The following is a 15172-nucleotide window of genomic DNA, read 5'->3' on the forward strand; positions in this document are numbered from 1 at the left end:
TCTATCGTAAAATAGGAGGGAATGGGTCTTTCGAAACGCATCCTCACCAAAAGGCATACCCGGGAAGAAGTTCTTCCTAGTTTCAGGAGTAACGGGCTCTACTTTTCTGGCTTGCAGCATGTATTTTTCAAATGGCTCACGAGGGGTACATGGCGACAGGTTATGTAGTCTTACCTCCATCTTGACATTTTCCATATACACGGGAGTCTTGTTTGCAAGGCTATCTCTTTCAACTACGTGTTTTAGGTCTCTGCAAAATGAATCTTTCGGCTTGGTATAACCTTTGAAATATCACTCCTGCATTGCGTAGGCGATGATACTGAAGGTAGTATACTGAAGATAGACTTCCATAAGCCTAAGCTCCATTTCCATCGTCCAAAATATCTCGTATTCATGAAACTATTTGTGTTTCCAAAAAAACTAGTTCACCCCGAATATGTACATGGCATTATTTTCGAATGATTGGTTGGTTTACTGTTGTTGTTCCCTGGACATGTTTGATTTTTGTTATGATTCTTGTTCATGATTTGGGAATTTCACAGCCGACAATCAAGCGTTGAGTTTATTCGCGATTTTTGTGATTTTTCATCACGTTACCGTGCTATTTTATTCATGAGTTTGCTTTAAAATTTTTCTATCAGACTAGCGGGATTTATGTTCATGATTTCAGGATCTTAGTCGCGATTTTCGTAATTTCGTTATAGTGATATTTTAGTCATGAGTAGAGTGAATCACGTTTTTTGATATTTTTGTAGCGAATTGTGTGATTTATGTTCATGATGTCAGGATCTTAGTAACGTTTTTTGTAATTTTCGATGATACTTCATTCTATAGCCTACTTCCGGATTTGACAATGGAGTAATGTGACTTATGTTCATGATATAAGCAGTTTTATCATGGTATTCGTAATTTCTCTTTGGCTTATCGCGATCTGTTATTTTTTGGTAACTATCGGTTTTCTACTGAGAGTGACGTGATAATATGAACTGGAAGTGCGACTGATTGACAATTGACAACATGCCGTTGTTCTGTGAACTGTATCACGAACACGATTTGTGGTGTTCAGTGCAGTTTTCGTTTATCTGTCCAGACATCACACTGAACCTTATCAAATAAATAAAGATGTTCGAATCCTATTAATTTTCTTCGTTCTACTACTCGTACCGTACCTAATACTGGTCGCTAGTAGCTGAAAATTTCATGAAAAAGTGCATGAAACAAAAATGATTCCACGAATAATACTCCAAATTTTATGAAATAATGCAAGTGAAAATTTCATTATCATGTTGCATGAAATTGAAAATGATTAGGGATATCTTCTAAATATCACAAGCACGCAAAATATATCGTGAATCATGTATTAGCAATCATGAACCAGATCACGAATTAATAAATAATATTTAATAATATTGTGAACTCTTTGACCAGCACGAATGGTCAAACGTGACCAAGGATGCAAAATACCTACCTTATCTACGGCTGTAAAATTTTTGCCTACATTCTCCTTTCTTCTACGATGCTGCTGCCGTTCGCTACTGCAGGACGCCCAGCTCTGTATGACAGCCTGTGTGCAAAGCAGTAACATGATACCAAAATACTGCCCCTGATATAGCCACCAGATGCGAGCGGTACAGTTTCTCTTTCTTTATATTACACTTTTTAATATTTTTAATATATTTAATATTTTTAATATATTTAATATTTTTAACCACAAACAACGACAATGAATGCGGTTCATTTACGAAACAACCGACATCATCGCTTTCGTGTGCGGTCCTCTCTCTTTGAATGGACAGAGAAGAGTGTACAAAGCGAGATGCCAAACTTATACCGCTCCACACTCTCAACGAGCAGTCGGAGTACAGCAGCAAAACAAAAATGTATTTTACTACTGCTACGGAAAAGGGAACTCGGTCTAGCTACCGTTCTGGCAGTAGCAGCAACAGTGATGCGTCGTTGTAGCGGGCTGTGCGAATTGTGAAAATGTAAATATACCGGAAAATATGTAGTTTACCGGTATCGTTCGCATCCCTGGACGTGACTATCGCATTTGGAATCATGAACCAGTTAACTAATACATAAATAATATTTTGGGATTTCTTAAACTATTTCACGAACACGCATGGTAACTCGTGACTATTATACTAGCTATCATGAACCAGATCCCGAATACATGAATATTTCATGATGTCGTGAACTATTTTACAAGCACGGATATTAGATCATGACAAATATATTATAAATCATTAACCAGTTCACGAATTCTTGAATAATATTTGATGATTTTGTGAACTACTTCACCAGCACGAATGGAAAGTCGGAACTATTTTACTAGGATTCGTGAACCAGTTCTTGAACACATGAATAATATTTTATAATTTTGTGACTTAGTTCACGGGTACGCATAGTCAGTCGTGACTATTATAATAGGAATCAAGAACCAGTTCACTAATATATGAATAATATTTCATGATTCTGGAAACTATTTCGCGATCACGGATATTGGATCGTGAATAAAATACTAGGTATCATGAATTAGTTCACGACGATTGACGGATTCATAAATAAAATTCTGAGTTTCGTTAAATAGTTCACGAGAAAAAAAACTGAATGTTCCTAAATCTATGAATGACATCCTGAGCCAACCTTTGGTTTTATGAATAATGGTCACAAAGTTGTGAACTAGTTCACGTACAGAAAATCTATTTGGTAATTACATGGCGGACACCGTGACTGAAGTTCACAGAACAAAAGCAAATATTTCCATTATTAAAAGCGTTATGCGGGCGTTACTGAAGAAAAATTGAACGGAATTATAAAACAAATGATTAGGATTTTTTTCAAAGAAATATATATACCCCGAAAATAGGCTCTTCATCATATCGACAATACAGTTCAGCAATTTGATTCAGGCTAAAATATTCGTTTTGCCTGATGACCTAAAACATGTGAAGATCTCCGTGTATATGGATGATGTAAAAATCGAAATATGTCCACTCGATTTGGCACCACTTACTTGTAAAGTTGCATTTAGAAAAATTCATGTCACCATTCGGAGAGGTGGAATCTGTTACGAAGGATACATGTAAAACTATTGTCTAGTGTTAATGTGATGAGAATGTGGTACGATCAAACCATTACTTCCTACTTGACCCTTCAATACAAAACAAAATGCAGTACCATTACTCAGACTACTCTTTGCACATATAGAGAACAAATTAGTACGGACCAGTCCTATGAGAAGATGGCGCATTACAGACAACTTTGCACAGAGATCGAAAGGAAACCAACGTCAATATCCGTCTCACAAACGTTTGCAACTTCGTGGTTGCTTGCCAAACTCTGGCCAAACTGAAACTGACGCTTGGCGAAAAGAAATGGCCTGCAATGGAATTCGAGTCTGCGTTCAAAAATGTTTAAAAACTATTCGATTTCACTAAATTAAAATAAGGAGAATTCGATAGAAATTAAAACAAAACTGCCAAACTAAATTGGCCAAACAAAGTATTCTTACTTCAAAATACAAATTCCACTCTAACTTTATATATATATATATATATATATATATATATATATATATATATATATATATATATATATATATATATATATATATATATATATATATATATATATATATATATATATATATATATATATATATATATATATATATATATATATATATATATATATATATATATATATATATATATATATATATATATATATATATATATATATATATATATATATATATATATATATATATATATATATATATATATATAACATACCAACGGAAGTTTTCCATTATTTTTGGTAATGATTCGTTTTTTTATCTCGATTATAGAGGTTTTAACCTTAAGGTCATTCGCCTCTTCGGGTTAGAATAATCTCTCATGAAAAATTTCTAACCCTATGTGCGGAGGTCGGGACTCGAACCCAGGTGCGCAGTGTACAAGGCAATCGATTTACCATTTTTTAAATGTAGAATACATTTAAGCTTTCAATATAGGGGTCTCGTTTCAAAATATTGGCTGTGGCAGACGCGGTGGTTTTTGAACGAAATAACTTTCAAAATGATTTGAAAGGTCAGGCCATCTTTCGAAAATATGTTCAACAATGTAGTATGTAAATTTGTAGTATGTATAACATATATTAATTACGAAAAAACTGTGTTTTGAAAAATCTTTCGAAAACTATTCGGAAATGATGAAAATTTTCAACTCGATCCGGGGCGTCAAAATGGTGCACCAACCGAAACTTAAATAATGAAAAGTTTTAAATAAAGGCCCGTTACAGAATTGTTTCTACTATCATTCGTATTTGGCTGCTTGGACTGTACAATACCGAGATGGAAATATTTGTGAACTGTACATGGCTGGTGGATGAATCAGTTTGTGTCGTTACGTGCTACTAGCAGTGGCCATCATTTTCATTTTCGATAGGTGGAAGGTAGCATACACACTAAAAAAATTGATTTTAAATTATCTGATCAAAGCTCGTTCATGATTGATTCTGGCTAATTTCATGCACCGAGCCGCAAATATTGAACAGAAAGCATCGTGATTTCAGTCAATTTCAGTAAGTCTACCAAACTTGTCAGATATCCGAAGACTGTGTGCCAAAACCGGGAGAGAAGGTGATTATTAGGATTCATCTTCGTGGATTAATTTGTACAGCTTCGTGCTAGTAATCTGGACCAATTGGTACAAGAATATCCCACCATGAGAATATTCAATCAAATTACCCCTTATCAGCGCTATCAGATAATTCAAAGGAGTTAAATTTGAAAATTTTATCCTTCGCCGACCATTACTATTATTTTCGATGGGTGCAAAGATGCATAATTATGGAAAAACCAATATTAAGGGGTATAACCCGTACAAAGTTGAAACTCAAAAAGTCGGAAAAAATGATTGAATATTCTGAAAGGACATGCTTTTGAAAGTATTTGTGCAAAATTTCATCCAGAACGGAGCACTATATTTCAAATTACAGCCATTTGTGGCGAGCTGGTTCTTCCACGGGCGAAGTTAACACACAACTTTAAACGCAATTATCTCGGAATGAAATTTTTTGAAAAGTACCGTTGCGGTGAACGTGATATTTCAAAAATTATTCATTCGATCTTCATTTTTTTTTTTGAATTGTTTGTATTTTCATTCTCGTGTACTTGAACGGTTTCTTTTTTATCAAAAAGTTTTCGATTCTTTGCAATGAATTTTTGAATGATTTTGGAGCATCAAAAAACTCGAATTTTTGGTCAACATGTTTTTTGCAACCAAACAATTTTCTATTAGGAAACCGATCCATTCAAGTACACCACAATACATTTTTCTTCAATAATCTTTTTAGTTTTTGGATTTCAGTTGAGCGATTTGGCTTGGAGAGCGTTCACCGAAAACCTCTGTCAAAAAACACGCTTCGGGGGATGGGCCATAACTCCGACAGCCTTGAAAATTTTTTTAAATTAAACTTAGTAATGAACTGTCTTTCGCTTTTTCAAATAAAATTTGCATAAAACACTTTTAAAAAATCACGAACTTATCTCACTTTTTCGTCACAACACTTAAAACACCCAAACGAGGCTCGTTTGTGATTGGTTCCCGCTAATTTTATGCACCGAGCCTCAAATCTTGAACAAAAGGACTTGTGATTTTTGTCGGTTTCTATTATTTAACCTTGTTGGATGGCTCAAGACATTTTAACATCGGGAGAGAAAGCTATTATTAGGATTCGGCCGACTCCGTGGACTGACTGAAAGAACTAGTTTGTACAGCTCCGTGGTAGTAACGAGAGTCAATTGGAACAAAATTCTCCTACCCAAAGAATATTTTCTTTAGAAAACTAAATAGTCCTTATCAGCGCTATCACACCGTCAACCAAGAATTAAATTTGAACATCTTTTTCTTCACAACTATTATTTTTTTCACGACGGGTCAAAATTAGGTCGAAGGGTCGAAAAGTTACACACACACACACACACACGGAACTCTTGCTATGTCTGGGTGCGGTAAAGGAGGAAAGGTGAAAGGGAAACCGAATTCCGCTCGTTTCATGTCGGTCTCCAGTTTCCTGTAGGCCAAATCCACCGTCTGCTGAGAAAGATCTGAGAAAAGAGCATCCGTCTAGTTTGCGGCCATAATGGAATATCTCTCCGTCGAAATATTGGAGCTGACAGGAGACGAAGCCCGCGGAAACAAAAAGGCAAGGATTATCCCCCGTGAGCTGCAGCTGGCCAAACAAAAAGGCCAGGATTATCCCCCTTTGCCAATAATGGTGTGTTGCCTATACCATTTTGCTGCCAAAGAAGACCGAATAGACTTAAGTTTTTCGTTGTTGGCAGGTGAAACTATGTTGAGAAAGAAAGATGGGTAATATCAGAGACATAATCGAAGTGAAGTAGAATACAATTTAGGTTTCTTAATACGAATGCTGCAATTTTTACTATCTTCTGAAAGGTTGCATTAAAAAGCAATTATTCCGGTATTTTCTAATAGAAACATCGAAATATCGGTACAGGTACAAATCGAAAATAGTGAAACATTCGAACATATGGATTCTCTTATGGTAATCCGTATGCCCCGGCATTGTATGGCAACACGTCCAATGTTATAAGGATAGGCAATGTTCGATTGGATTCGTTTTTTGACAGCCAAACGCGAATCCAATCGATCCAAAATGGAATCTCCGCAGTTCTCTTTCTAGAGTTTTTCTATAGTGAAATGATTCGCTTATATCGAATTTTCTGATGGGCTACATCACACTGGTACTGGTTTTAATTAAACCTTGCAGAAGATACTAAAAATTTCAGCATTCGTATTAACAGCCTTAACTGTACCGTACTTTGCTTCGGATTTGTCTCTGGCATTTTTGTAAAATAATTCATGTTCGCGAGGTTTTCTTCAAAATCTACTTATAGTCCAGAAATGGTTCTATTTTCGTTTAAGCAAACTAACACATTATTTTGTTCATGGTCACAGTAGACGCCAACTTTTAAACTGTTTAGACATTTTATTTTAACCGAACTACAACGTCACAATCTTTGGATTAGGAAACTGCGAGATATGAAACTATATGAATTAAGTCATTTTCCCCAGCTTAGGCTGGGAGCGGGATTTTCGAATGTACGTAGCAATAGTTTTACTTCATAGAAAGTAAGAACATCGATTGCTTCCGTTATTCTCTACGTCAGCGGTTCTCAACCTTTTTCGTCCCACGGACCCCTTCGTAATTACTCAGGGTTGCTGCGGACCCCCGCGGATTAACATCCATTTTGTGTACGAGCCAAATTATATTTTCAGTCTATTACAAAAAAGGTCCTTCCGAGATAAATAAGTTTCTTCGCGGACCCCAGGTTGAGAATCGCTGCTCTACGTCACTTCCCCACAGAATAACTAGCCAAAATGCACTAAAATTGACGACGCTCGTATCTTGGATATACATCATTATAATATTTAATCTCATCAAAAGATTGACTTACCGATCATTAGGAACGGTGCCGCCAGATTGATGCCGATGAACTCGATGCCAAGGTACATGGCCAGTCCGAAGGCGGCCAACGTTGCCATCACCGCCGACAGGTTACCCAGCAGTCCAAGCCACGGTTTCGAGCGCACCACATCACCCATCATGCAAGTTATCACACTATAAGTTATCGATTTTTTTATTTTACAGAGAACGAAAAAAGGTGTAGAAAGAAAGACGTGTTTAAAATAGTCGTGATTTAGTAATTTGTCTCTTAGAGTGCACGGTGTTTGTATCACATTTCTGCTGGTTCCGTTACAAGTTCGAGCTTGGCAATGATGCGGTACCCAGATGCGTTTAAACTAAAACACTTTTCTAATAGATTTGTATGGGAACCGATTCGGTTCTAATTAACATGCAGTTCTTTGCATACAAACACCGTGACCCAGCAATTAGGAAGTCAACCGTTCAGCTACAAGTCGTGTCCTCGCTCACCTAAATAGCGCCATCAGGAGGAAGGTCGACCCGAAGTACGGCACGACCGTCCGGGTGTTCCGTTCGAGCTCGTGATCGAGCGTACGCGACGCGAACCGGGCAACCATAATATGCTTGAACACGCCATTATCTTCCGCGTAACCGACCGCATCGAGGAAGGCTTCCTCCCACATGGCACCGCGTGCGTCCTGCTTTTTGGAGTCGGCCGTCACGAAGTACACCAAGTGCAGCGACGGTACCGAAATTATGAGATTGTCCTCCGACACTTGCGTCCCGCCGAAGAAGACCGGAAAAACGTGCGCATCCCACGTGACCGGGTTGAACATAATGGGAAAGGTGAGATTCAGCTCGCCCGCCTCCACCTGTGTTTCGGGAAATGAATGAAAAGTTAGCATGATTATTCAGCTGATCAGAGCACTAACCGAACTTACCTCATCAATAATCTGGTCTAGGTTGAGGATGTCGTTGAGGAAGCACTCGTTCTCCCATCGAGCACATACCTCCCGATAGGTGAAGGTTTCCCCGTCGTAATGTGCGGTTGCATTCTGGATGATTCCATCCAGCAACCGGAGCTCTTCCCAAACTTCTCGCCGCAGCAGGTTCTTAGTTTCGTCCTTTGAGGTAATGATCACTCGGCCGAAGCGTCCTGAAATTTAACAAAATAAAATATGAAGGTAAGTATATGTTGCATAAATATGGAAAGATTAAAGCAGTGCATTGATCCAGTTTCACTCCGTGTGGTGCGAACAGCTCAAATGCGATTGCGTGTATTACACTACTTAGTGATTGCGTTTTGGCCGGGGCCAGATTCTTGCACTAAAAACATGTGTATCCGATTATCGACAAGAGGTTTTTCTAACGAGTTCGTTTACCAACGGATTACACAGTTTATCAAGTTTGAAGTATTTTTTTACATTCGTTCGATAAAATTTCAAGGATCGCTTACTACAAGGTTTGACCGCAGTTAATCGTACTCTAATTAGCTCAGTAAGGATGTTCAAATAGAAGCAATACAAGGCATTTACAAATAGCTCCAGGGGTTTACCTCGTTCAAGTATCACCGGAAAATCGACTTTGTCTGTGCTTCCGTCGTTTCTGTTGAAGTTGTGTGGCTTGTTTCAAATTTTGTATTGTTCAGAAATCTATCCAATTTAAGAATCAATTGTCTAATTGGGAACCAGTTTAATCCAGCTAGTGGTGCAAATGAGCCTTTCTCTATTTACCAAACCATGATTCCAATACATGCTATTTTCAATATGAATTAGCCAATGCAATATCTTGAGTTGTTAAAACACTTACCATCTACCGTATGCGTATAGTGGTTTGCTGCCTGCACGAAATTTGCGTGCAGTGTATAGCGACAAAGAATAGTGCTAATCCGCGTTCAAGGTTATCTTGCGCACTCTCCGCCATGTCGAGGTTTCATTGTTTTTTCCCTTCTTTTGTGTTTCTGTTTCTGAGTACCGTTAGCCAGCAAGTGACCAGTGAAGCAAAGTTTTTCTAGTGAGCCGTCTGGATACCGTTATACACAAAAGTTAAGTACAGTTATTGTATACGTTTCGCCTTGGTTCTCATACTAACGTGCACTGGGCAATAGGCTCGTGCAAAAATGGCTGCCCCTGACGGTGGTTCATCTCAAAGTGAGATGGATGTCGAATCAAAATCCGCTCCCCGGCTCAAAGTATTTCCAAACTCGGTCGTCGGACTCCCCGTGCCGTTCTTCCAGACCAAAGACAAAAAGTGTTCGACGCTGTTGCAGATTTCTCGAGTTATGACGGATCGGTATTCGGCCGTGACAGAATTATCGAACATTCGCTCTGATAAGCTGGTTGTAAACAGTTCAAATCAGGCAAATGATATTGCTGGTTGCGGGCTTTTTATGGAGGAGTATCTAGTGTATATTCCAGCTAACAGAGTTGAAGTTAGTGGAGTCGTTTCCGATTTGAGTGTAAGTTGCGAGGACCTGCTGAAACATGGGACTGGCTGTTTCAAAGACCCCATGCTTAAGCCAGTGAAGAAACTGGAGTGCAAACGTCTACATTCAGTATCAGTGGAAGCTGCTCTACCTAACTACCTTCTCTTTGACAAGGTTTGTCTACCTGTTCGCCTGCGATGCATTTGCACTATGCGAGACATGGATTACTACAGAAATAGACCTACACTTCCGCGATTTTAATATTATTCACTTGGATCTTACGGAGGAGTACTTTTGTGAATCAAAAAGTGCTATTCTTTCAATCGAATCGACCTCCCTCGACACCAGGCATTGAAGTTGTCGCTTGCGAAACCAAAATTAAAGGCAATTAAAGGTCTTTGCATTGCTTCCACCTCCATCCCCCTAGAGCCTCAGTTAGCCACCGAAGGCTTTGCGATATTGCGGAACTCCTCCCCGCAGCGAGGCTAGTTTTAAGGTGACTTCAACTCCCACGGTACGGCATGGGGCTGCCTTCATAACGATAATAATCGATCTACCCTACTACATGAGCTTTGCAACAACTTCAATATGAACATTTTGAATACGGGTGAACTGACACGGATTCCTGCCCCTCCAGCGCGTCCGAGTGCCTTAGACTTATCCCTCTGCTCGACATCGCTGCGGTTAGATTGCATGTGGAAGGTAGTCTCTGATCCCCACGATGACGACCATCTGCCAATCGTATTTAATATTGCTAACGGTTCAGTGCCACCGAATACAATCAATGTTTCGTATAACTTCACACGATGCATTAATTGGAAGAGCCACGCGTTCGCGATATCCGGAAAAGAAGAGTGGACACAAGAGCTTCCCCCGGAGCAAGAGTACGGGTTCCTGGCTCGCTTGATTCTCGATACCGTGATTCAAGCTCAGATTAAAAACGTAACAGACGCGAACTCTCGTGGGCGTCCTCCCAACCCATTGTGGGGCAAAGAGTGCTCAGACATGTACGCGGAGAAGGCTGTCGTGTATAAGACCTTACGGGACGACGGGGTACCAGCTAGCTATCAACAATACGCGACGTTAGAAACGCGAATTAAGAGTTTGATGAAAGCCAAGAAACGTAGTTACTGGCGCCGGTTCGTTGACGGACTAACGTGAGAAACATCGATGAGCACTCTTTAGGGCACGGCCCGACGTTTGCGAAACCGACATAGTACTAACGAGAGCGCGGAATAATCAAACCGTTGGATATTCGATTTCGCCAAGCAGGTTTGTCCAGATATCGGCCCGGCACAGAAGATCTGCCGCGCCGCGTCCCCTCATAATAACGCGCACAAAACACCGTTTTCGATGGTGGAGTTCTCACTTGCTCTCTTGTCGTGTAATAATAAAGCTCCAGAGCCAGACAGAATCAAATTCAACTTCTTGAAGAATCTGCCAGACTCTGCCAAGAGACGCTTGTTGAATTTATTTAATAAATTCCTTGAGACTAACATTGTCCCACACGATTGGAGACAAGTGAAGGCCATCATCATCCAAAAACTAGCAAAACCAGCCTCCCACCACAATTCGTATCGACCGATCGCAATGCTGTCCTGTATCTGGAAGTTGTTCTAGAGATTCCTAGTATTCCTAGATATTAAGGAGGCTTTTGATTCAGTTTCTATCAACATTCTTGTTTTGTCAGAAAAGCACATGCATTTTTCGCATGGTGACTTATCGACATCACGATTTAGTTACATGGGCCTTCCCCAGGGCTCATGTCCAAGCCCTCTGTTATACAATTTCTATGTCGATGACATTGATGAATTTCTTGACAATTCCTGTACGATGGCGTGGTTTCTGTAACGGGACCCAAAGCTGTCGATCTGCGAGGACCATTACAGAAAACCTTGGACAATTTGTCTGATTGCGTACCAATGCGTATCGAATCCTCCACGGAGAAAACTAAGTTGGTTCGGTTTGGAAATTCAGGATAACCATACCTATTGGCACTGTATCGTATTTCAAATATACTAAGTAGACAATTTTGGGAGCGTTGAACTGATTGGTGGATTGTCGATTACGGTGCATATTATTAGATTTGAATTAACAGTCCAAGGGTCGCCACGGCATTCCTGTTATATTCTACACAGCACCCACCCATCTTTTTGCACTAGCAAGTTGTTGATGCTTTTTAGTTTCTTCGTTTCAGATTCTAATAAAATAGGTTGCATCCAGCTCTATCAATCTTGTGAATTATTATTCCTTTACCAAAAAATTTAGACTTGTCATTCAAATTATATTCCCCATGATTGCTGTGTCTTCCATCATATTCTTCAGTTTTCACTTTGCGTCTGGCTCTAGGCCCGTTCATAAATAACCTCTCCTGAAATGACGCAAATGATCCTAAGATATCCAACAGAATTTGTTATCAAAGACTCTGAGTTTCCATTTAATATCAAACATATTCGACCATATCTTACCTTCTTTCGTATCAAAGGTAGTCTCTTAAGTATTCTATTATTCCGCAAGACGCAGAAATACTCAGCTGTGTCAGATATCTCGAAACTTCGCCTAGATAAGAATTTTAATATTTTGTCTTTTAAGATAAACTAACGCGACTACATGCCCGCTCACAAAGTTGAGATCGATGGAGTAGTTATCAATTCGAACTTGGTATGAGTGGTTCTACTGAAGGACGGGATTCGCTGTTTCAAGGACCCCTTGCTCCAGCGAGCTAATCGAAATGAAAATAGCATCGAACGGGACAAAATGGCGTGTCACTTCAAACTAGTATCTGCTTTGGCGAGACAACTTAGCGTCTTCTTCGACAAGGATTGTCTACATTATCGGTTATTAGTGCCGCGTATCAAGCATGCAACATTGCACTAATTACAAGCATATGGGTCTTCGTTACAATATTTTTTTCTCTCTTGAGAGACCGCTAAATATACCAGCAAGAGGGAGCTCTGCAACAAATCCGAGCAATCAGCACCTGATCTTAGACATTTGAGAAGAAACAAGGAGTTTACAACGCTTCCAGGAACACCAAAAATCTCATGACATTTCAACCAGAGATTCAACTTAGTGCAGGATTGGTTGGACTTAGGTTGGGCCGCCCACTTTGTGATATTGTAGAACTTCTGGCCTCGAGGAGGCTTAAATTTTCGTGGTGCAGCATGTTAATTGATAATTGATACAGCTTTGAAAAGGTGATCTGCTTTACAGCCCATGACTACCTGCCTGTTCCCCTTGCTCATATGAAATTGAGAAAACGAGCGGAAAAAGCTTGCAAAAATATTCACTATTTTTATTAAAATTTTAAGTCTTTGTGTTATTCGTTGTTTATTCTGGACTAACAGGACCGTAGCGTAGTCTTCTGGTACCTTTGGTAGAGTCCTAGCTATGCGCCTCTTGGCTGTCTACTTTGGCTTTCTTTTTCAGTTCGACTTTCAAACAATTTTGTGTGTATCTGGGAATGACATACATATCCTCACTTATTTGATGACTTAACCTCACTTATTTTATAAAGCAGATCAAGCTTTTAGAACCCCATAAGGTTGGTGACCTTGGCGGAGGCCAACCTGGCCAATCGCACGCTGCGGCTCTAACTATAACTAAATTAGTTATGGAATTTGCGTTCGCCTCATCAGAATCCGACACTGTCTTAGTGACAGAACTAAGGTAGCACTAGGTCCAGACTCAAAAACACTATTTGCGTTTCTGAGCAAACGTCCTACGATAAGACCCGCAAGTAAAAACAAGTAGCATAGTACATATTGTATTGCATTTACTCACAATGGACACAAACTTTCAGAAATTTTATTTATTCATATGAATTAGCAACTAATTTCGCTTGTAAGTTTAAAATATTATATTTCAAACAAACAAATCGGTTTTAATTTTTTTTTCCATACGTTTATTTGACACGGCATTTGCAAAAGCTTTTTACGCCAGTTTCTTTTTTTAAATAGCACGTTACAAAAATCCTTAAGACTAATTTTAACTATACTAGTACTTTGTCTAAAACTAACACTGAAATCACTTTATTGTTTGCTTTTTTCCTGACATTGTTGTATTTCATACTGATCTAGTTTTTTCGGGTGCATTTATTTACTTTTTTTCTGTTATTGTCTAAATTTAAAAACTAAATATTCTAGGACACTTTAATTGGTGAATGATTAGCCTTGGATGAGAGTATGAGTAGATGAATTTAATTAAATTTTGACAGACGCTGTTTTTAGAAAATGATAGATAAGTTCCATGTATAGAGGATCGCGATACGCCAGGATGTCTCTAACAGGAACATGGATTGGTCTTCCTCGGACTTGTAAAGAATCTACTAATTGTGATCTGGCTTCACAATATTGAGTGCAGGACCAAACAACATGCTCAATGTCATGGTAACCTTCTCCACAAGCACAATGATTACCCTCAGCGAGCCCAATACGACGGAGATGCGCATCTAAAGTATAATGATTGGACATGAGCCCAGACATCACACGGATGAAGTCCCGACTTACATCCAATCCTTTGAACCATGCCTTCGTTGATACTTTAGGGATAATTGAGTGTAGCCATCGTCCCATATCTCCATTGTCCCAAGATGTTTGCCAACTAGCAAGTGTCCTCTGTCGAGAAGCGCTATAAAATTCATTGTAAGCGATGGGTCTTTCATATATTTCACCATCTAGTGCACCAATCTTGGCTAAATTATCAGCTTTCTCATTGCCCGCAATAGAGCAATGGGCGGGGAGCCACACTAGGGTAAATTTATAACATTTTCTTGTCAGGTTACTCAGAGATTCTCGTATCTTCCCCAAAAAGAATGGATCGTGATTATCAATCCTCTTTGAGCGTAGAGCTGCAATTGTGCTGAGACTATCAGTGAGGATAAAGTAATGGTTCGGGGGTAAAGTATTAATTATTTGAAAACTATAGTGAACTGCTGCTAGTTCCGCTATATAAACAGAGGCGGGTTCTGCAAGTTTGAGAGAAATTGAAAAATTATTGTTGAAAATACCGAAACCAGTGGCCTCACTGATTCGTGACCCATCAGTGTAAAACATTTTAAGGCAGTCTATGTGTTGATATTTACTTGTGAATATTTTAGGGATCTCTAAATCGGTTTTAATAGCAACAATCCGAGTTAATTTCAAATCGTTGACAAATAAATGTTTGAGAAACGTTGACTTGAAGAATCAAACAGGGCCTATATTGATAGGGTTCGATCATAATGATTTTTGACCACTTTTTACGGACATCTAAGTTCAACAGTTTAGAATTAGTGTATATTGCAGATTT

At 39.0% G+C, this 15172-nt stretch overlaps 1 protein-coding gene across 1 annotated transcript in view; it reads right to left on the bottom strand.

The window, feature by feature from the left end:
• LOC131694210 (patched domain-containing protein 3) overlaps positions 1-15172 on the bottom strand; it is a 256312-nt gene that overhangs the window by 89679 nt on the left and 151461 nt on the right. The window contains exons 4-6 of the mRNA XM_058982713.1: positions 8400-8614; positions 7969-8330; positions 7490-7653 (exon numbers count right to left, since the gene is read on the bottom strand). Coding sequence (XP_058838696.1) covers positions 7490-7653; positions 7969-8330; positions 8400-8614 — 741 coding nt within the window. The remainder of the gene's footprint in view (positions 1-7489; positions 7654-7968; positions 8331-8399; positions 8615-15172) is intronic.

The sequence above is a fragment of the Topomyia yanbarensis genome, chromosome 3 (genome assembly GCF_030247195.1).
Source record: "Topomyia yanbarensis strain Yona2022 chromosome 3, ASM3024719v1, whole genome shotgun sequence".
Lineage (NCBI taxonomy): Eukaryota > Metazoa > Arthropoda > Insecta > Diptera > Culicidae > Topomyia > Topomyia yanbarensis.